This window comes from Mytilus trossulus, chromosome 2 (genome assembly GCF_036588685.1).
Source record: "Mytilus trossulus isolate FHL-02 chromosome 2, PNRI_Mtr1.1.1.hap1, whole genome shotgun sequence".
Classification (NCBI taxonomy): Eukaryota; Metazoa; Mollusca; class Bivalvia; order Mytilida; family Mytilidae; genus Mytilus; species Mytilus trossulus.
The window spans coordinates 102971780-102996712 of NC_086374.1; the positions used below are offsets into that span (position 1 = coordinate 102971780).

The 24933-nt window shown below is 31.6% G+C and overlaps 1 protein-coding gene across 1 annotated transcript; it reads right to left on the reverse strand.

Moving 5' to 3' along the window:
- Nucleotides 1–9170: 9170 nt before the first annotated feature.
- Nucleotides 9171–24657, reverse strand: LOC134708579 (amino acid transporter heavy chain SLC3A1-like). The gene is made up of 12 exons (XM_063569227.1): nt 24568–24657; nt 22669–22750; nt 21627–21949; nt 20298–20477; nt 18931–19061; nt 17840–17965; nt 15661–15786; nt 14587–14687; nt 12140–12326; nt 11389–11646; nt 10442–10593; nt 9171–9831 (listed from the first exon to the last, which is right to left on the reverse strand). The coding sequence occupies exons 2-12, from the start codon at nt 22740–22742 to the stop codon at nt 9621–9623; spliced, it is 1869 nt and encodes a 622-aa protein (XP_063425297.1). The 5' UTR covers nt 22743–22750; nt 24568–24657; the 3' UTR covers nt 9171–9620.
- Between the last annotated feature and the right edge of the window lie 276 nt (nt 24658–24933).

Sequence of the window (24933 nt, forward strand, 5' to 3'; positions counted from 1 at the left end):
TCGAGCGTCGCTGATGAGTCTTTTGTAGTAAAAACGTGCGTCTGGTGTCAGTACAAAATTTAATCCTGGTATTTATGATGAGTTCACTAAGAAAAGTCAAATGACTTGAGAAATCAACATGACACAAATATTTACAACTTGCCATTAGTATGAAACAATAAACCATATGTCGAAATATCGTGAACAATGGCCTTTAATAAGGAGAAATTAACTTTCTCAAATTCAAATAAAACGACAAAGAATCGAATGTATATGAAGTGGAGGAAATTAATTTCAATCACAGGTTACAACCAAGACAGATTACCTGTACGATTTACGACATTCTATATTATCATTATCAATTATGTGTACGTCAAAACTGTCAATCTTTATCTTAGGTGTTTATTAAGAACACAATACATAGTAATTAAGCCATATGCAAGCTCAAAATAGCAGCATTTACCTTATGTAAACAAAGTTCTATGTCACTCTAAAGAATTTTTATTTACGACTTTTCATGCTGTTAATCAAAATGCAAGATGATGAGTTAGTATATATTGAGGGGAACAACAACTACAATAAGTGACGTTAAAAGATTGAGACGTCAAATGACACATTGAAGAGTTGCAAACTGAATGTGTCTTAAGCCTATATTTCATGTATTATTTGCACATTTGTAGCATTCATAAAAAAGAATTTCATTAAAATGCCATTAGTTAACAAACGACTAAAGAAACCACAAAAAAACCAACAACAAAACAACACCCGATAGAGAGCGAAATGTCAACTTTGTGTCTTAAGTCTCTACTTCTTGTATTGTTTGCAAATTAGTAGCACTGCTGAAAAAAATAGTTTCATTCAAATGCTATCAGTTAACAAACAACCCCAAAACAAACCCAACAACAAAACAATTAAACGAACCCGATAGACAGCTAAATGTCTACTTTGTGTCTTTAGCCTCTTTCTATTGTATTATTTGAACATTTGTAGCATTGTTTAAAAACGGTTTCTTTAAAATGCTATCAGTAAACAAACGATAAAAAAAAATTCGCCAAAAAACAACAGCTAGATCTCTAGGAAGGATTAATGTTAACCGAAACAGTTAAAAGACCATATTTGATAAAAAAAACAACCTCCAAACAATAGTCAAATTCATGAAAAATCAATTTTGACTGACTTAGGTTTGTTATAAATCATGTCAGTACTAGCACTAGTGGTCATATTCAAGATTTTGATTCTTACAAGATGTCCTAGCTCTTAGAAAATCTTTATATTTTTTGCGACATTGATGTCAGTTGAATTTATCAATAGCTTGCCCTTTCATATAGAGAGTACCATACGGTGTGGTTACTTGGTAATCGTTAAAGGCAGCATGGGTTTCTTAAAATATTCATTTTTGTCATCTAATTAGTTTTCAGTCTTATTTGTTTAAGAATAGATACGCACGTGATGTAAAACAGTTTTTGTTTCCTTATCATTTTTGTTTCATTGTGCAAAATATAGGCAAGAGTACTAGTTTACCGCTGTTCGAAAGTCATGAATCATTGAGAAAAAAACAAATCCGGGTTACAAACAAAAACTGAGGTAAACACATCAAATATAGAGGAAAACAACGAAACAACAGAAACACTAAAGTGCAACAAAAACCAACCGACATTTAAAAAAAAAATGAAATTGATATTTTTTAATTTATTTACTATAACAGTTGTTTTGTATTTAAAAAAGTTTGTGGAATATGAGCTTTAGTATTTAAAAAAAGATAAATCTCAGTACGAGGAAACGAGTTGACGTATTGAATATTTCAAATCTACAGATTTATTAATGAAGTCTTAGTGATAATTATTTGACAAGTTAATTCAAAATGAAAATTGTTATTTTTTCTTGGACAAAGGTTTTGTATTAAAAGGAACTATGATTGATGTTGTATTGATTTTAAATAAGAAATGACATCGACATAAACGAATTCTTCTGTATCATGATAAAAGACACTGATTGTAATATTCAATCTGAAGGAATGATAAAACTAGAATAAGTACAATGCTTGAATGTTTTTATTTAATTAAAATTGTGTTTTATAACGGGGTTTGTGCATAAATTAAGCAGTGCTTTTGTACTGCCATGATTTATAACAAATTCGTCTTAAGGAGGCTCGCGGGTACAAAAAGGTCAGCAAAAAATTAAACATTTGTTTTTTCATTACAAATGTTATTTATTACACGTATATTTATTACTTTATGATATGGTTTAAAATTCAGACAAATCGATTTGGGTTGGCCACAGATGACTTTAAAAATGTTTATATCATTGAAAAAGCTCCAAATTATCTCTCTTTGGTGCACACATGTCATTATTTTTTACGTTTAAATTAAAATATCTTTTTGAACTCATCGGTGACCTATATTTATCATTATAGTTCTTAAACAAGCTATACATAAACTAGATAAATGTAAAATTTAAGCGATTTCTGTAATTTAGGTCTTTTTCTATTTTGATATTACCAATACTTCTCCTATTAGTTCAACAGAAAAAAAGGACATTAAAAAATTGTATGCTTCTTTTGGAGGCAGATTGTGAGCTTAAATGAACGGTCACCCCATATGTTTATTTTATATTTCTATTAAGTATAAGATAAAGTTTAATCATAGAAAAAATAGCAAAAATCCTAAATTAGAAAAAAAGTTGATGCATTTCAAGATTATTAAGAAAATGAGGCTACTGCTGGTATGCTTGGATCTATATGTCATTTTGTGCTTCTTTGTTACATATTTGTTTGTTTTGTAAGTGATTAAGATTTTAACATAATGTTGTCTGCTATATTTTTTTTACATGTTTGCCTATCATGTCTGTTTATTTGTTCACGCATCGTTGTCAATATAATGGAATTTGATGCGACTGTCATACATGTGAGATGTTAAATCCACCATTGTTTACATATTGACTGTAACAAGTCAGGAATAGGACAGTTGTCATCCATTCGTTCGATGTGTTTGATTTTTGATTTTGCCTTTTGATTAAGGATTTTCCGTTTTGAATTTTCCTCGTTATTTTTTTTAAGATTTTACTTTTAAACCATAAAACAGGAAAATATTACTTTTGATCGATTTGACTATCATTTCAAGGTCCTGTTAGTCCTAAAGCTTCTCCACGGTTTCGACTTTTACGCATCATTGGCACACAAATATATGACTTCGGACTATACCAATGAAGAAGGTTAATTTAGAAAAATATCAAGAAACGTATTAAAAAAAGTGATGTTTTCATTTTTATCTGAACATTCAGTGAAATTCATTTATAAATATCCTTTTTACTATTTTTAACTGCAACTAGTTGTGTTTATTTCTTAAATATAGTAACATAGCTATATTTTGTATAATGTCAATTTCATCATGAAGCACTTTCTCTACAATCAGATGCCTATTAAGGGAAGAAAATAAGTTTGCCATTTGTGTTACGATTAAAATAGTTTTCAAAAGTACCAGGATTATAATTTTTTACGCCAGACGCGCGTTTCGTCTACATAAGACTCATCAGTGACGCTCAGATCAAAATAGTTAAAAGCCAAATAAATACAAAGTTGAAGAGCATTGAGGACCCAAAATTCCAAAAAGGTTGTGCCAAACGCTATCATTTTATTAATTTAAGATGCAGTATAAAAACAATGTTAAGTCTATGTCATAAGATATAAACTGTTTTGTACTCAGCACAAAACTGCGACAGGAATCAGTACAACCTCGCCCTTCTTCCAGTTTTTCAGCCGCATACTAAAACGTTTACATTTTCCTGAGATTGACCTAATATCGTATTCTTACTTTTTGATCTATTTATACGCGTTTTCCTCAGTAAACACGAGTCTCACATGACAAATCAGGAATAATTATAGTGATCTGAAGTTATACACTCATATAGATTTTGCAGCTGTATCTTTATTTATATCTATATCTATAGAGTGCAAGTTTGAAATTATGCTACAAGAAACATATAATGTTCTTTCAATATTCGTTAAAAATTATCAAGATATCATTCAAAATCATGACAAACACTTTGATTTAATTTGATATTCATTTTGCAATGTGGACACTCCCGGTTTTTGCTTTGCTCGGTCTTTCGACTTCCATATTGTATTTTTATATTGATGTTTGTCTTTTTCATGTTTTGTCACTTTGTTTTATTAACTAACGAGTTTGAATACATCTTTGGTATATTTCGCTTCTCCTTTATGGAGTAGATTTGAATCGAGGTTACGAAAATAGATATTAACATTACAATCAAGCGATTAAAAATATGCTCTTCTACTAAATAATTTGAAAACCAAAAAAGAAATCAACCTGCAATTGCAGACATAATGCAATATTTATGCATGTTAAAAAAATTGGAAACAGATAAATAATTTTCTTTAAATCCATTCCTTGCAACTTCTCGCAAATTTATCAGTATGATTAATTGCTTCAATAATTTTAATTATTAAGAATACGTCAAATAAAGCAGTATGTCATGAAACATCTTTGCAGTTAGTTCTTTATCTTGCTGTTAGATCCATATCCCGCGTTAGAGCTTTGGTTCAGTACCCGTAATATTAACAAATGCATATATGATATGATTGCAAATGAGACAACTTTACGACAAAACCCAAATAACATAAATATAAGCAATTATAGCATAAAGTCAGTATAAAAGGGCATCGAAATGACAACATGTATATTAGTTATCCGGGTAAATCAACGGATGATTTTCGACAAAACATTTAACGAAAAAAGAAATATAATAAACAGCAACAAACGTATGTATTAGTCAGTAACATCGTCTCACAAGTGAGTCACATTTATTTTGCAGAAAATGATGACAAAAGTCGGCACTTAAATTTTGAAAATGAGATTTAAGTATTCAAATCTCTGCAAAGGTTTTCAAAAATTAAGGCAGACCATGTTCAACTTTTCTCAATTTTAAGTTTTAATATCAATTTAAGATTTTTTTGTAAAAAATACTTCTATTGTATAAACAAAAATTAAAAAAGTTTTTTACTTGAATACAATTAATAAGAAATTAACACTCTGAAAAAATTAGACCACATGGGTAATTATTTACCTTGGTACAGTGTATCCAATTTCAATGTATATGGCAAATACATTGCCTTGAATCGACTCTTTTGTTGACTAGTATACTATATGGTTTTTGTGATTCTGATTTTTGAAGGCCAACACCTTCTTATTCATGCATCTTTTATTAGTTCAGCCAATCTTTTGGAAACAGTAAAACTAATCAACATCATAAACATCGGAATCAAAGTGGTTGTCATGATTTTGAGTTTTATTTTGTTATGACTAATAGTATATCGATCATATTTCCATAAGACTAGTTGTCAGCACTTCCGTGTTGCATTCATTATCATTGATATGGTCCCAGTTATAAATTAACTGTTGCAAAACTTGAATTTTCTTTAATGTACTTTTACCAAAGGAATAGATTACCTTTCTTTTATTAGGAAGAAGTCTTAGCAATTTTGGACCGTCCATGTTCCCCAACGTTATACTTTATTTTGCCTTGTAACTTTTTTTCGAGCTGATGGATCTTTTGTAGACAAAACGCGCGTTTGGCGTTAAAAAAACAATCATTGAATCCTTGATGTGTCTATTTTATCACACATCGTCGGTTTCTATAAATAGATGCGAAGACCATGAAAGCATTTGATTTGAGACATGAAACATTAATTTTCAAAACCAAATAACCATACACCGTTATTGAGTTATACAAAAACTTTTGATAATGACATAATATTATAGCAATGTGGACAAACAATTGATTGATTCATACCTTTACCTTGAAGACTCGTGACAAATAGTGATTGAGACATCCTGGAATATGCCATACATTTCCTCTTTAACACGAATACCCATAGCTTCTCCCTGTAAACCAACATTTCTAAAAGAATGGATTATCCATTATCAATCCATAATTTATATCCTTCTAAGTTATATATTGTTATCAATGAAATATATGCTGGGTATACCTCATTTACACAGAAAGCAACAAAACCGGTGAAAACTAGAAAATATAACTTGGCTCCGTTAATTCATCAGCATAAAAAAAATACATATTTCTTAAAATTTATGCATTGCAAGAAGTTGTAAAGTTAAATGCAGACGGATTATCGTGTCTGTTTGGACATAACACTTATATAATTAATAGGCGTTTTACAGGAGTCTCAGATCTTATTGCGTTATAGTGCAACAACAAAGAGGAAGATTAAAGGTGAATTATGGTAATAAACTTGAAGAGAATACTTTTAAATAATAATGTATCTATATTCTAAGAAAATTCGCATCATCCTGTAATGAAATGCATATATTGCCATCTTTAAAAGAATTAACAACCATTACATGGTGCATTTACAATGTATTGCTCTCTAGAATTAATGTTTATTAAGCATACACTATCAAAGAAACGGCAGTTGCCAGTTTGACACTTATTAACGTATGTTAGTACTAAACGGCAAGTCTGATGTCAACGTCAATTGAAAGTCTCAACCTGAAAAGTTATGAATATAAGTCTTGTTTAAAAAAAAATTATTTCAGAAATTCTAGGACTCTTCAGTGACTTTTCAGATAATGCAGTATAACTTTGCTTTGTATCACTTACATTCAACTATATTGATCGAACATATTATACATTATACACTGAACAAATTTAAGTTGTGTGCAAGCGAAATTTTTAGAAAGAAGCTTCGGATAAGTCTTAAATTTGACTGAAAGTCTGAAGATCTGTTTACCTTTTGCTTTTACCTTTCCATACAATGAAACGCAGTTTCAACGGTAATGCCAGTCTAAACAATAATAAACATTAAACGAACGTTAGTGGTAGTGATATCCTACACTCGTAAAGGGTTCGTTGTAGATTTTTTTTCCTTCTAGAAAGCAATATTGAAATATCGCTACGTGAAGATATGATGTACGTTCAAGATTCTAATCAAGATGTTATAATTTTCAATCATGACAAGCACTTTAATTTTTATATCGGAATCAAGGAAACTAAAATAATGTTCACATTAAAATGAAGCGATTATAGCCTTGCTCTCTTATTGAATAATAATGTTAGAATAATATGGAACAGGTAAGCACTTTAGATTATTTGTATCGTCCATTTGTTTCTTGGAGTAATTATTTTTTTTCCCCTTATTTGTGTCGATTTGTTGAGTCAAGGTCTTTTACCCAATTTTAAAATGGTTTCAAATGTTGTTCTGTTACTCCTTGACCTTGACTAGTAGAAAAATGGCCTGGCACTAGCAATATGACATAAAAAGATAATTATTCAAAAGAACCTAAATAGATATAAGAAGATATGAAATAACCTGGATAATAACAGTTTTTGCTCGTGCAGGACCTTCAAATAATAGACAACAATTTCTGTATAGTCATCCAAAAAAACCGTCAACATGACAAAATGTAAATAGTTCAAACAAAAATACCAACGATGTTTCTTATGGAAAAAACAATAAACGAAATACTAATATGACAGCAATTAACGTGTATACCTAGACACATTCTGTAAAAGAGGGACGAAATATACCAGAGGGACAGCCAAACTCATAAATCGAAAATAAACTGACAACGCTATGGCTAAAAATGAAAAAGACAAACAGACAAACAATAGTACACATGACACAACATAGAAAACTAAAGAATAAGCAACACGAACCCTACCTAAATCTAGGGATGATCTCAGGTGCTCCGGAAAGGTAAGAAGATCATGCTCCACATGTGGCACCCGTCGTGTTGCTCATGCATCTCTCAAGCTATAAAGTCTATAGCTTTCTTTTGTGACTGTCTGTCATATTAGTTTTTCGTTTATATTGATTATATATATACTTCAAGCCAATAATTTACTCGTTTATTCTTTTACATTTTACCATGTCGATGCTTATGTTCGCTTACTATACGGTATATGTTTTCCTAATTATCGAAGTCTCATGTCTTTGTATTTCATATGTGACTTTTATCCGTTTTGCTTTGCAGACCATATTTTTTCAATTCAACACAAGTACGTACGAAATAAGCAGGATATCGGTCACCTCTTGTGCCACAACATCGGTTTTCATAGATAAAACTTTTAATAACGACATTATTTTATGGCAGTGTGGACAAAAAATTGATTTATTCATACTTTAACCTTGAAGTAAACAAATGGTTGCGACATTCTGTAATATGCCATACATTTCCTTTTTAAGATAAATACCTTTTACATCAACCTCCTTGTGAACCTACATTTCTGATATATGGGGTTATCTTTTATCAATCACATTTTATATGTTACTAAGTTATGTATTGTTATGATGGAAAATAGATGCTGTGAATGAAGATCTTGATGGGGGTCCTCCATTTCTTAATTCTTTGAAATATTAGACCAATGTTTTTTTACATTCTGCTTTAACTTGCCCATTATTATAGTTTTATTTATATTTTAGCTCCTCATTATCTCTATTCGTTCTTTTTTGGAAAATTGTTTGGCTTTTAAAATATTTTGATGTGAGCGTCACTTATGCATCTAAATGTAGACGAAATACGCATTTGGCGTACCAACTTATACTGGTACCTTTGATAACTATTTATTATCATTGTTTATTGTCTATTCTGTTAATTCAATCTAGACCCTCTGGTTTACTTTACTGACACAGAAACAAAAAAAAACCCAAAGAAACTACAACTTTCTCCGTTAATTGACCATTAAAAAAACAATTTGCCCCTTTTAAACATAAGCGCATTCAAACAATCAATATTCGTTTTACAAAAGATCCCATCCCACATTGCATTACAATGTTATATCATAAAGAAGATTAAAAGTGTATTATGGAAAAACATTTTAAGAGTTTCTACGTCATCTGATCTCTGTTGGAGAGTTGTGTCATTAGCAATTATACCATATCTTCTGATTTTTATATTCAAAAATATGCTTTTATCATTATCAATTTAAATTTTGTTGAACAATACCATTGTCGCATAATGAAACGAATAAATATCCCATATTTCATAAAAATTAACAGTCATAACATGGTGCAACTACAATTTATTGGTCTCTTGATTATTGTAAAGTATAAAGTTTATTGAGCGTACAATATGTAAGAAATTACATCCTGTTATTTGACACTAGTAAATTAATTTGAATCTAAAACGACAACTTTGATTTGATCTAACGTGAAAAAGTTTTTGTAATAGTTGAATTAGTTTTCCAGAAATTTTCTAGAACTGTTCATTAGTTTAAATAATACAGTATGATGTTGTCTTGTATAAATAAAAAGACAGTAATGGGACATAAGACATAAGTCGGAGACATATCTCAATTGACTTCAACCGAATGGTCTAAACAGTACTGAATTTGCCACTGAGTTTGGAAATTGTCAGAAAGGCTTAAATTGGCTTTAGATTTATTGTTCAGTCTTGCAAGAGGTTTCTTGAATACAAAATTGATTTACTAATGTGAATATGAATTAGAGAAAAAAAAAAATATTAAACATAGTTATGCTCTTAGTATATTTCAGATTTGTAGAATATTATGTTTTATCAATAGAAAATTGTATTTGATCTAAAACTAATTGCTTTGTATTCTCAGAACAGTCTTGTTTTCCAAAATATCCTAAACATATGTAACTAGTTTCAAAGTTCTTTTGCTTTAAAATCCCACGAAACAACGATTCCCTGAAGTGGCGATAATCTTAGAGATTCTGTTTCGACATCGTCATCAACACTGAACCCTACGTCACTTCCTGTTGTCATCACAGCAGTGGCAGTTGATTGGATTGTGCCATGAGATGATGTGTAATCGTGGGTTTCTGCATTATCTCCAAAGTTGATTGCAACAAGATATCTATAAACGAAATCAAAAACAAATGAAAGCATTTTGCATATAAATTTCATAATAAACAAGGCTGTACTTTAAAATTGTACAGGTGTTCATTTAAAACAAAACTGTGATAGGTTTATTTTAAGGAAAGTTAAGTGGGGGAGAGGACGGTCGAATAATACGTTTAACTCTTCATTCTAAAAAATTGCTAGATTTCTTCTTGTATTGATGTTCACGTACTTCCAGGGAGAGGCAGTACCGAACCTCATACACTGATCAGAACTCGGAGATCCAACGATATTTAGAGCCTCAAATTTGAAAAACAAAATCTTCAAAAGACAAAGAGAAAATTGTATTTATATTAAATTTATTTGATGATCGCATTTCAATATTCAATTACAAATGGATTATAAATTATCAAGCTGTATAGCTGTATTTCTGTGTGTGTTGCGTTTCGGTGTTGTTTCGTTGTTCTCCTCTTATATTTAATGCGTTTCCCTCGGTTTTAGTTTGTTACCCCGATTTTGTTTTTTGTACATGGATTTATGAGTTTTGAACAGCGGTATACTACTGTTGCCTTTATGTATAGCTTAAAATATAGCAAAAACGTAAAGTAAAGCAAAAAATACAATACCCTGTAACTCCATCAAACTCTCGGACGAACGAGAAAATATTGTTGCTAGTGACAGCTGTATGAAACTCTCCATAACGGAAGGCATCCTCTGTTCTCAGAGAAGACAAGCTTTTGATGAATTCATAAAGTGAACCAGCCTTATTCATTTGAGCCTGAATCAAATAAAAGTTTTGCCATTTTGGTATCAATTTCTTTATTTAGGTTTTTAAATTAGATTTTTATTACAACAGTTTCAACTGAAAAATATATATTCACTGCGTTTAACTTAACCTGTTTATTACTGGAAGAATATTTGAGTACACTTGCTTTTGTTAATAATTATCATTCAACATTTCTTTTTCCTCTTAGAATATGGTATAAAACTATAAGGGTCTTTTGTTTCGGCAAATATGTGGTTAAATTGATATTTAAAGATAAAAAAACTGATATCGACCTTCGCTGATAGCCTCAGTGAATATCAGCTTTTCAAACGTTAATGAAAACCACATCAAGCCCATGGGACTCCACGATAGAATTGGTTCCGATTAATTTTATTCACTGATTATCAGATTCTATAACTTCCAACATGATTCGAAACTCTTAAACAAGCAAAAACATAAAATATTTGCCAAAATTCAAAATAACAAGACAAAGTGCATATGCATATGATCATTGTAGTGTTGCTTCTCTTGTATGCTTCTATTTCAACCAACGACGTCTAAGACAAATATTCCACTGCCGGGTTTTTTTTTTGCTGTTTTTGATTTTCAGTGTTATAATATTTTTTATATATCGATATGTGCATGGTGTAATTTAATTTCGGGTTTAATTTATATAAAGACGTGTGAAATCAATACATACGATGAGTTAGACATAACAGTAGAGTGAAACTGAATTTGTATCTAAAACAAAGCAATGAAACAGTAGATCTGATTTTTTGAAAAGGTAAAAAAAAATAGAAAACGTACAGCTGCATTTATAGTTGAGAAGTCGCTATTAACACCGTTGTAACAATCGTTGGTACAGTTCCATCCAGCGTTAGTAGAGTTCTCCCATTGCATTAACCCAGTAGTCACATGTTCTGTTGCTTGTAAATCAGTCATTCCGAGTTCGTCTCCGTAGTATATAATAGGGGTACCCGGAAGCAGCATCGACAACATATAAAAAGGCCTGCTAAAGTTGGCGGGAAATCTTGAAGCAAATCTTGACATGTCTTCCCCGCCAGTCTGTTAATTAAAATATTCTAAATTTCATTCAACATATTTTTTAAGTGAACTGTCATTGATTTGCTTGACAAAATGAAAATGATTAAAAGATTTTGAAAATAAAGGAAAATCAAATGCAGATGCCAATATAAAATATTTAGAACAAATAAAATTCAAACGACCTTGTTTTAGTACTTTTGATGTGTATATATTTTTCCTATTGAAACGAATCTTTGTGTTGTAAACAGATATATGATACATGTATCATTTTATCAAAATATTATTTGTTATTGAAAGATGTATTCCCAGACAGGGCAAATCGTTTATATTTTAAGACGTTTTTTTATGTTAATATTGTGAGCATTTATACTTTCCAGTAATGTGCAGTTTTTCTTCAGTCTTTTCATTTTTTGTTACATTTTGTATTCACAAATATATCAACCCTTTCACGACATCAAACATTCTATAAAAATGTCATCGAAATTATGTATATCTGATAAGAATAATTCAATACCATCCAGTTTGGCCATTTGTTATTTGAGAAGTTGTCAACCCAGTCCATCACATAATCTTTGATACAGTTTCCACTACATGGTGCAGTGCCTATTGGGTTTAGAGATATATGTACACCACTGCCTGGGAAGCTACCATAATATTGCATTTTTTCAGTTGTTGTTCCTCTTCTGTCAGCCATTAAAAATCTAGAAAAACAAACACATATTTGCACTTTATCATTAAAAAAAGAAATACGGCCGGGTAAATCGTGCGATCCATGTCTTTAAAATGGTCTTTCTTTCATTGTTCTATTTGACTTTTCATAACCACTTTAACAAAACGGAGAGATTGATTACATGTATTTGACATCCAATTGAAAATATTTCATGCATATTCATGAGAACAATTCTATAAGAATTCATATAAGACAATTTGGTAAAGTTGGTTAACCGTGATGAATTGTGGGAAAGTAAGACTGCCATTGTAAAAAGAGGGTATTTTTTTTATATGGAAAGACATTCACCTTAAGCATGAGATGGAAAACAAAACCTACCTTTACAAATTTCAAAGCATTTAAAGCCGAATAAGTACAAAATGTACATAAAGACTAGTATAGTGTGTTGACTTGACATATCAACGATATAAGGATGAGGCTTAGAAACGGGGAATTGCGAGGCTCTGTCGAGCTTTTTCCCCGATCCGAACAGAATGTTTATATCGTTGTTATGTCAAGTCAATGCACTGTTATCGTCTTTATATTGCAATCTAGAAAAACAACATTTTCAATTGTTAATTGTGTTTTATGTATTTAATTTAAATATTTGGAAAAATTCCCCATAATAAAACGCTGTCGAAGTAATATCATACCACATTTAAATGATCTGTTGAAACCAATCAAATGGTGAACGGATTAGTTTGAGTATGGACTAAAATATCAACAATAAGCATGAAAGGCATATACACCAATTATAAAAGAAATAAGTATGAGTCGTTTCACGCTTCTTTGTTCACATTGAAAGCAAAGACATGTTGGAGAGGTCGTCATGAATAATAGAATATAGTTCCGGCAACTTCTATTTAAATATGCAAGTGAAAAAGTGATGTCGGGTCATCAGTAACTGTATAAGACAAAGAAATATACAGTCAACGCTTTTTGACTGCTCAAATAGAACAATTCTATTATGCTTCAAACATCCGCAAAATTTTAAACGATATAAATGCAGATAGTTTAGAGGATAAAGATATCTGTTTTTCGGAAGTCATCACTAGGCATTCAACAAAATATAGTTTTAATTTTTAATCATATCACATCTCGCTGATTTTGTACAAAAAAGTTATTGAAAAAACACTCAAAAGCGAAGGAGGTTACATTGGTCAATAGAGAAGCTTTGAAAAAATTCAAACCGGTGTAAAAAGTAAATATGTCTATTGTTTATAATAGTTATCAAAAGTACCAGGATTATAATTTTATACGCCAGACGCGCGTTTCGTCTACATAAGACTCATCAGTGACGCTCAGATCAAAATAGTTAAAAAGCCAAATAAATACAAAGTTGAAGAGCATTGAGGATCCAAAATTCCAAAAAGTTGTGCCAAATACGGCTAAGGTAATCTACTCCTGGGGTAAGAAAATCCTTAGTTTTTCGAAAAATTCAAAGTTTTGTAAACAGAAAATTTATAAAAATGACCATATAATTGATATTCATGTCAACACCGAAGTGCTGACTACTGGGCTGGTGATACCCTCGGGGACGAAACGTCCACCAGCAGTGGCATCGACCCAGTGGTGTAAATAGTTATCAAAAGTACCAGGATTATAATTTTATACGCCAGACGCGCGTTTCGTCTACATAAGATTCATCAGTGACGCTCAGATCAAAATAGTTAAAAAGCCAAATAAATACAAAGTTGAAGAGCATTGAGGATCCAAAATTCCAAAAAGTTGTGCCAAATACGGCTAAGGTAATCTACTCCTGGGGTAAGAAAATCCTTAGTTTTTCGAAAAATTCAAAGTTTTGTAAACAGAAAATTTATAAAAATGACCATATAATTGATATTCATGTCAACACCGAAGTGCTGACTACTGGGCTGGTGATACCCTCGGGGACGAAACGTCCACCAGCAGTGGCATCGACCCAGTGGTGTAAATAGTTATCAAAAGTACCAGGATTATAATTTTATACGCCAGACGCGCGTTTCGTCTACATAAGACTCATCAGTGACGCTCAGATCAAAATAGTTAAAAAGCCAAATAAATACAAAGTTGAAGAGCATTGAGGATCCAAAATTCCAAAAAGTTGTGTCAAATACGGCTAAGGTAATCTACTCCTGGGGTAAGAAAATCCTTAGTTTTTCGAAAAATTCAAAGTTTTGTAAACAGAAAATTTATAAAAATGACCATAAAATTGATATTCATGTCAACACCGAAGTGCTGACTACTGGGCTGGTGATACCCTTATAACATACTTGGAAGATGTGTTATCTGCAACCTCGCGGAACATTGACATCAGGAACCTATTACTCTCCAGACCGTATGTATACTCATGGTTGTAATAATCATATTCATCCTGTAGGTAAAAATAACAATTATATTTTACTGAGTTACATGTTAGATCATGTAAATAGTTGTAGCAATGTGTAAGAAAAAAAAAGTTCATGATTGTAGAAAGAGATGGAAAGGTGGCGTGTTCCGGTAAAAAAAAAAAACGAAAGACGAAGAAAGAAAAAAAAATTTAGAAACTTAATTTGAATTGGAAACCGTTAAAAAAATGAATCTTAAACCACTAAAATACATCCCCGCCCAAAATCGTACAATTCCAAATAAATTAAAACAAGTTTTACTTAATACAAAAAATATACTGAAATTATGTCAGCCACAATCATGACATTTCTTTCTCAATATCTACATCACACTAGCCTTATCATCGAATCTGTAAAAGAGGAAGGGTGACACACTTTTAGCAGGATCACCTTACTCCTCCGGAGCACCACAGATCAACATGTTTTGGTCGGCTTGTGTTAGTCTTTCTTTGGTTAAATATTTTGTATATTGTTTGTAGACTACTGTATGTATTTTCGTCGTTTTGAATTGCCATCATGATGATGGTGTCGGATTGTCTTCCATTTTTGTTTTTAAATAATATTCCTTCGGTATCATGTGGCACTTTTGTTCTAAAGAAGTACGACTTAAGAGTCAAACAGTCGACAACGTTTTTGTATTCTTTTAGGTTCTTGCTTAAGGATTTGACATTTACATCGTTACAAATAACCTGATTATTCAAGGTTCCGTTTTTTAAATTCGTATAAGCTATACCTCAAAATTCTATCCTGTCTGAAAGAATGAGAGCATTCTTTCTTTAATAAGATTAAGATAATAATACAACTTGGAATACATTGGTGATTTTTGTTTTGTTTTGAGTAATTATCTTGGTATTACTAACTATTTTAAATTGTATTTATTGTATATTTACTTACTAAGTTAATTCTGTTTTTAACTATTGATTAAAGAAACATAAAAATAATTGCATGAATGCAAAATACCTCCGTAACACCTGCTGTGTTAGAAACTGTTTCGTTGCGCATGTCATAGTCTTCGAATATGTACCCGCTGTTTCGTACATACAATCCATCGACGTTTACTGTGACCATCCAGTACTCCATGATATCCTTAAAAAGAGCAACAAATTAAACACAATGAAAAAACAACATTTGTGATGTCAATACTTCCGTTTAAATGCACATTCAAAGTTCACATGTGAAACTTGAAGGAGACAATAAACAGTAACAAGAAAAAATGTGTTTCTGTAAAGGAATTGTATGGAAATGGTTTTAAAATAGTCTGCTCTGTTTAGCACCATTCCATTCAACAACCATGAGGGTATTCAGGGTTTCAAAATTGGTCCCAATATTGCCATATGATTGCTTCTAGTCCCCCGAGAGAAGCTCCACTCCGGAATGTATAAATACGCAAGCAACGTCTGGTTGGAATGGGAACATTACAGTGGAGATCACATCTAACCGCTCATCAAATCTGTCTGAATATTTAAGGGTAACTGTTCTAGGACAGTATGTAGAACTGTCATCCTGAGACCTAACAACTTTTAGAGGTATGGTCAGTTCTGCCTAGAACAGATTTAGACAGTTATACCTAGAACTGAATGAGACAGTTCTACCTAGAACTGATCCTGACAGTTTTACCCTACAACAGTTTTAGACAGTTCTACCTACGACTAGATAATTTTTACGTCAAGAACAATTCTATGACTAGAACAGTTTAACGATTATAATTTATTTGGTCATTTTTATCAATACAACAGTTTTAAGAACTCTTTGCCTTAATGTAAATAGGTCAAAAGAATATAATACTAAATTATGAATTAAAAAATTCTCCCCACGTCACTGTTTAAACATTTCTTTGATCCTGACAGGTTTGGTCAGTTCTACGGCTAGAACAGCTTTAAACAGTTCTACGGTTAGAACTGATTTGGTCAATACTGCTGACAGTTTTGCGTGAATGACAAGAACAGTTTTAGACAGTTCTACTAGAACTGCTTTGGTAAGTTCTATCTAGAACTGATTATGACAGTTTCTTGGATATAACTCTTCTAGGAAGAACTGTTCTATGGCAGCCTAGAACAGTGTTATGACAGATTATTCTGACAATTCTAATGAGAGGTTAGAAGTGATCTTCACTGTATATCCGACGTTTCGTGTAGCGAAAATGCGACGATTTCTGCATATTAAAACGCCCTTGTGGTTCTGTATTTTCCATAAAATTGAGAAAGGAAATGGTGAATATGTCAAAGCGACAACCACCCGACCATAGAGCAAACAACAGCCGAAGGCAACCAATGGGTCTTCCATGTAGCGAGAATTCCCGCACCCGTAGGTGTCCTTCAGCTGACCCCTAAAAATATGCATAATAGTACAGTGATAATGGACGTCATACTAAACTCCGAATTATACACAAGAAACTAAAAAACAGAAAATTCTCAATTTATATTCACAGTCCAAATAAGCAGCCACATTTGTTTTCAATCCGCTGTTCAAAGCTAAAAGGTTTATTAAGTTCTATATTCAAAAGAAAAACTGACAAACAATTTTTACTTTATTTTATTGTATACAGTTTGTTATCCTTTTTATTAAAGTAATATATATAGCACTGGGTATACGTATGAATCACTGGATATTCAGCAATTAACAATCCGTTAATCATTACATTCACCATTTCGAATCTTCAGTTCGACCAAAACAAAAATAAAATGATCGAAAATAGATCGAGGAATAACTTTTCGCGTAGTCGATTATTTTTTAAATAACAATTCATTATTTCATATTTTTTCAGAGAACTCATTAAAATGAAATTAAAAGTTCAAATTTTATTTTATATATACTCATATAATACTTACTTGTGTCACTAACAGTTTATGTTATAACTTATTGATTGCAATGTCACATGTACTTATTTTAAAATGATTAAATACCTAAAAATAATAAGGAGTTAATCATGAAATTGAGGTTAGCCAAAATGCCAATTATTAAAATGGTGGATTCATAATCCATGACAGCATACTATCTCGAGCGACCTTGATAAATAGTATATCTCACGTGCAAGAAAAACACATATTCTGAAGATTGTTTGTCTTTAATTTCTTTTTCCGTGGGTGGTTGGGTGAGATGATAATAGAATATAGCTCTTACAGAGCTGTTGCGTTATTACCTTTAACTCGTTTACAACCCTGGCACTTCTAATGTTAAGGTCAGGTTGACCGGTCTTAAATTGATGTAGGTAATACTCATTCCTTGCAGGTTCCATTTCCCAAGAAGAATTTCCATACACAGAGTTCTGTAATAAATATAAATATTGTGATTCTATTAGTTATGACAACCTATAATCACTGTACAAAATAAAAAGTTATAAAATATTCTAACGGATCCTTTTAAAGTTCAAAGCTACAATTTTGCATTTAAAATGGTTATATAGCTTTTATAGTTGACTATGCGGTATGGGCTTTGCTCATTGTTGAAGGCAGTACTGTGACCTTTAGTTATTAATGCCTGTGGCATTGTGGTCTTTTGTGGATAGTTGTCTCATTGGCAATCATACCTGGTTGTTATAAACACGAGTTTGATTCCTTGGAAATCTTTTTTAATCAGATGAATCAATCTAGCAATTTATTATTTTTTCTTGAAGAGACGCTGACTTAAGGTGGTACCTAACACTACAGGGAGATAACTCTGTAAAGTTAGCTAAACGTTTTAATTACGTTGTATTGTAAAGGGAATATCAAGCTTCTCAATGATCAAAATTAGCGTTTGACAAATTGCTATATAACCAGTGTAATTTTCCTAATAAAACGGTTGGTTCAAAATTTTAGAAATTTTTATATTTTTGTTAAAGGGTCAAAGTAAATACAATTGTCAAAATTTTATGAAAATTAAACGAGCCAAATTAATTTTAGTGAAAGTTTGGGTACCACCTTAAGCTGTTATTATTGATCTAACCAAATGCACTTTTCAATAATTTTTGATAACTAAGAACTACGAATATATGCTATGCAAATGTATATTCCATTTGGGATATAAAACACACAAAAAACAATTTAAATTCATTTTGGGTGATTGGTTCCAATTTGAATAAGAAAAACCATGACTGCATGTGCTGGCCAGTTTAATGACGTTCTCTCGATTAAGTCAACATCCAGCTATTTTACCACACACTTCATGGAGTGCAAGTCAATCGTAAATATGCAAAAACATTTTAAATGTACCATAGATATAAATAGCCATTGATGTTTGGGTTTAACTTACCCAGTTTGTAATCTGACTACTCCATACGTAATAGTTCTTGTATTCAATGTTTGTTGCGTCCATACTGCCCAAAAACCACGTATGTTTATCGCTTGTATGGTTAGGTATGAAATCCAATATGATACGCATACCTATAATAACAATTTCTATAAATAAAACTCATAAAACAGCGTTTCTTAAAAAAAAATACGATGGGTATGACATGGGATATTTATAATAAACTCATCATAGATTACAGGATTTACTTTTGTATTTAAGCCAGACGTACGTTTCAGCTACAAAAGACTCATCAGTGACGCACGAATCCCCAAAAGTTACACAATTGAAGAGCATTGAAGACTAAAATTCCAAAATGTTTTGCAAAATATAACAAAGGTAATCTATCCCTGAGGTAGAAAAGCGTTAATTAGTATTTCAAAAATTCAAGTTTGTCACAATAAAAGAGAATCATGTGTGTATGCATAAATTTCTGCTCCAGAAACATCATTTGTTTTTACTCATTGAAGGATATTTCATTTTGTCCCTTAACATTCACGTTGGTTTATCTGCGTGATAATCTTTACATGTGATTGACAATATTAGTTGCATAGTGTGCTAGTTTCATTCATTCAGGTCTGCGGTTTGAGACGCTCAACGTCATTGGATAAACTGATTGTTTGTGTTACATGTCCGTCAGGTGTGCGATATGTGGTTCCATTTATTAAAGAATTCCTAGTCACTGAGGAAACCGGATACTGCATGATATGTACATGTACGGTTTGATATCTTTTTATCATTTTTGTTATGTACTTTTTATTATTAAATAATACGATTAAAACAGCCATAACACTTAACAAAACGACATGTGTCATACTGGTGACGTCGTCCTTGTCATATAAAACATGTGATCTGTATTGTTTTTCGGCCCGGTCCAGTATTTTCAATACCGACATTTATTGTGCATGTAATTCAGGATTCATTGCCAGTCTGATTTGAAATATTGGCCCTATATTCAAATCATTGCCAGTCTGGTCTGTATTAGAAGTATTGGCCCTATTTTCACATTCAATATATGTAATACAGCATTCAGAACAAGTCTGTTCTGAAAAAGTTTGATTATTTAATAAAAGTGTTATGAACTGGCTGTTTCTGTGTTGGCGCTGGTAATGATTCTCGGTCAGCTGTATTGGCCCTTGACCCTATGGGTCTCGAGGCCAATACAGTAAGCCTTGAATCTATACCAGCGCCAATACAGAAACAGCCAATTAATAACACTATATTATGTAATATGTTATTTTGTTTCTATATATTCTATCAACCGTTGGGGCATAAAAGTGCATTATTTTCTATAAATAAATTGAAATTATAACCCCCAAAATTAAATCTACCTTTGTCATGTACAGCCTTTATCAAATCTTTCAAATCTTGTAAAGTTCCAAAGTCAGGATCAATCACTTTATGGTTTTTAACACTTAAATCATCTTTTGTTGCATCCATACTATAGATAGGACTTAATGATATAGCGCCAGCTCCCATGTCTTTAATGTAGTCAAGCTTTTGGTGAACACCTGAAACATAGGAAGTTGAAGGTCAAATTAACGATATTTTTACTTGTGCAAAGAGTCATCAGTGAATCATATTTGAAACAAACATGAATTATACTAAACTATTGTTTTTCTTTTTTTGTTTCTTTCCTGCTGACATCCATTTTCAAGATCGAATCTGGTCTATGCTGCATAAAAGAGGATGAAAAGTAAAATCACAAAATTTAAATACTGAACTCTGAGGAAAATTCAAAACGGAAAGTCCCTAATCAAATGGCAAAATCAAATGATAAAATACATCAAACGAATGGATAACAACTGTCATATATTTCTGGCTTGGGACAGGCATTTTCAAATATAGCGAAATTGGTGGATTGAACTTGATTTTATAGCGCTAAACCTCTCACTTGTATGACAGTCGCATCAAATTCCATTATATTTACAACGATGCGTGAACAAAACAGATATCAGATGAAGTGTTAGCTAGCATAATGCAACATTATTCCACTATTGCCTTGATATTCAGTAAAGTCGACAAAAAAGGTTATTGACTGCTTGTGGGCTTCAATTATTGTATTGTATCAGGCACTTATTTCTTCCGTTGTTGTTTTACATGGTATTAAGAATTCTATAAACTGCCAACTTCTTCCTTGGTTTGTTTTCAGTAAATCCAAACATCGATGGGATGTTCAACGCAGGTTACTACATGTATACCGTATTGTATACCGTTTATAATTAATAAACGTTTGTCCTTCTATATATTTGTATATTTATTGAATATAATGCATGATTTAAAACCACAGTTGCATTATATAAACGCACCAATTTTTATTTTATGTATCATGACAGAAACATCGAAATTATATATAACGATCTTGAAGTTTTGTGTGTCTGTATTAGTGACGTTTTGGTAAATTCATTTATGAAAATGACTGCGTTAAGGCTGGTGGGTGTTTAACTCCTGGCTGGTCGATAAAAGCTTGTCGAACCTGACTATACTTCGTTAAAAGGAAATTTTTGTATTTTTATATAAAGTATATTACTCGCTGATAATGTGTCGCATTTTGGTGTTGGTTGATTCAAAGAGGACAGGGTAAGATTTGTTTCACTAACAAGAAGTCTATCTTGAGTTACATTAAATATTGTTTTATCTTTGTACTCTTAGCAATTTACCTTTCAAATCGCCAATACCATCATCATTGCTGTCGTAGAAACTTCTGACGTGTATCCTATACATGACGTCATTCTGCCACCATGATCTAGAATCCTTATCCTTACATTTGGGATAGGCAAAGATCAGCGCCACCACGGTAATTATCAAAGCTAGCCATGCAACCAGAATGATGGCAACACAAATCATTCGTAGTCTTACCCATAACGGTTTTGACGAGTGACGCAAGAGTTCTTCTTTTCCCATCCCTCGAAACGGATTCCCGTTCTGCGTTTGTCCTGATTGATGCTCCGACGCCATTTTTAAATTGATATCATCAGGATTGCTAAAAGATTTGTATGTTACAGGCATTTAGATAAAACAAAATGTTTCAGTTTCTTAGATACAGAAACTTTTCCTATAAATATATGTAATAGATTTAAAAATTACACATTTATAGTACACTAAAGGTAGATATATAAATACTAGTAAATAAAACAGATGGACATAGTAATCAGATATGAGTTAGCACGAGACATTGTTTACAATGATTTAGCATAAAATTATTAAGGAAAAAGATCACACTTTATGTTCATTAAAAGTATATTGCATTGGTTGTTTGCTCGATTTTCAAAGCCTTGTGGTAACACAGTGTAGTGATTGCTTGCATGTCGATGTTTGACAATTCCCTAGTTTACAGTCCGTATTAGCAGTACACATAGCCAGCTGGTCAGAAAGTGACTGTGTAACATATAAGTTAAGTACTGTTCATTGTTTCAAAAGTTATCATAAAAAATTGACTGCTTCATTGGTATCTTAAACCCAAAATACAAAAAACAAAAATATAAAACTAGACAACACAAATACAAATGTGGCAAAAACAAATCAAGAAAAAACAACCTTAAAAATTAACATTTCAGGTGCAACAGAAGGTTGTTCCAAGATTTTTTGAAAAACTATGGAATCCAATATAGTTTAAAAGTGAGAGAGACATGCCATGGTTGTATTTTAGCTTAAAATTATCATTTCAATAAATGTATTTAATGCCTGTATAAAACAACTTACGTATATGTGGGAGCATTAGTTTTGCCCTCGCCTACAGAAGTAGCACTCACAAGGTATACACCAGATTTACTCATCTTCTGATCTGCAAATAAGATTGTTTAAGCTCACATTTTCATTTAAATTTGTGGTTGATTACAACAAAAAGTGGAACTGTAAAGAATGTTCAGCGTTGGTTCCTGATTGATTGATTGTGTGTGTTTAATGTCACTATCAGCACCTTTAGCTCTATTAAGGCGGTCATATTTCATTGGTAGAGAAAGCCATAATGCCTATAATGAACCACTGACCTTCAGTATGAAAAATATCAATCGTAGTCAATTAAGATTGGCGTGGAACGTACCTGCAACTCACAACATTAGTGGATGATATAAAACACCAGTCTCTGCATGTAACGCAATGCTGTAGTCAAGGCATCGACTCTTAATGGCATTGGTAAACGAATTATTTCATATATTTTGATAACTGGTGTAACGTAAAGTAGTTCTTATATATATACTTCTAGTATTACAAGAAATTATATAAACACCTCTTGCTTAAATAACTTTCACAGCTTCCCGTATTTTTCAAATGCTTTCAGATTTGTTATAACGAAAAAAATCCTCGTTATTCATTAGCACATGTACATTCAACAACCCTTGTGTGATTATGATCTTCGAATTTTTTCCATTTCAAGACCGTTTAGTTCAAAACACTAGGCTACCAGTGTCCTCCTACATTTGATATGTTTGTGAATTTGAAGCTGTTAAATACCTGAGACTCATTCATTTCTTTCAAGACAAGCTAAAATAAACAGTTTCTTATATTGTTAACCAAAAGAAAGTACTCATTTACCTCAAGTGATTTTCTATATTCGGATTAATAGACTGCGTCTATTAAACTAGTGTTGGGCTTTGAGAACTTGTAAAACGTTTGCTCTTTCGGATACGCTCGATTTATAAGTTGTTTATGGAAAGGATTATAATCATTAAAACGGGGTGTAATAAAACTTCAGTGACTGATAAATTAAAAAAAAATATAAAGGAAAATTGAAGAAAAACATATTTCAAAATTGAATCTGTATATAAAGATATCTTATTACCTTAGAGATCTTCAAAGGACAAGTCGTCGCCAAATTTGATTAAGAAATCATATACACATGTACATGTGCATGTATATATCCATATCTTTTAAATATACCTAGCTGAACACTATGTATATGTATCAGCATTATTGATGCATAAACAAACATTTGAAGCATATAATTATATAACTCATGAATATTTGTACGCCTACTTATGCGAAACCATGATTATACATATCTAACCAAATCAACTTTCAGTAAGAATGTATAAAGTGAGTTACTCAAGTATGAATTATGATGCATATATACTTATCATACATTTATGTATGCTTTACAGCCTATTAAGGGGGGGGGATAATGATGTTTTAGAGGTCATAAGAAACAAGAGAATGTAAGGAATACTTATTCTTTTGCAGTCTGATAAGATGCAGATCCGTATAGAATTTAAGACAAAGATTAGAATGGGGGTATGATATTAAATAGACTGGAACAGAGGGATATTCGAAAAAAAATAATATATAAGGACTAAGGAAGGTGCATAAAAATGCAGCAAAGAGAATGAACAGACAACATAATGTAACCATCTCTTCTTCTTTGGTCCTGTACAGCTACAAAATACTTATTTATTTACTAGCCTCTCTTTAAAAGACAATTTTATGAATATATGTTGAGAAAAGTGACCAACAACAAAGGTGTGTCATACAGAAAGTGTCTACATGCACAAGAAGAATTTCACAGTCCCATACATGTTTTGTTAGTGTTGATGCTTCTGTCATTGAAATATAGTAACTAATGATTTTTAAAACTTTTATCATTTTTTTTTTACATAAATGCCTTACCTTAGAAGTCAAAATAAAATTCCAAATCTACCTTTGTAAACAGGTTTAATTTTTTAAGGTAAAAGACAGTAAATTAAAGTTATTTACCTGGATTATTCTATTTTTTAGTTTACCTAGGTAAAGCAGGTTGCTGTAAAATATTCATATATTAACAAATCGAAAAGAAAACTATGCTTTTAATCATAGTTCATTCTTAAACTAATATTTTTAGTTATTTCCCGTTTTACTTAATTATTTTATCTAGTTAGGAGATCGTTTCTCCACAAAAGATGTCAAGCTAGCCCCTTACAGTGTATTTCTTATATAATATAAGCAGTGTCACAAATCGTCTTAATGTATACACACACAATAAAGTCAAGATTGACT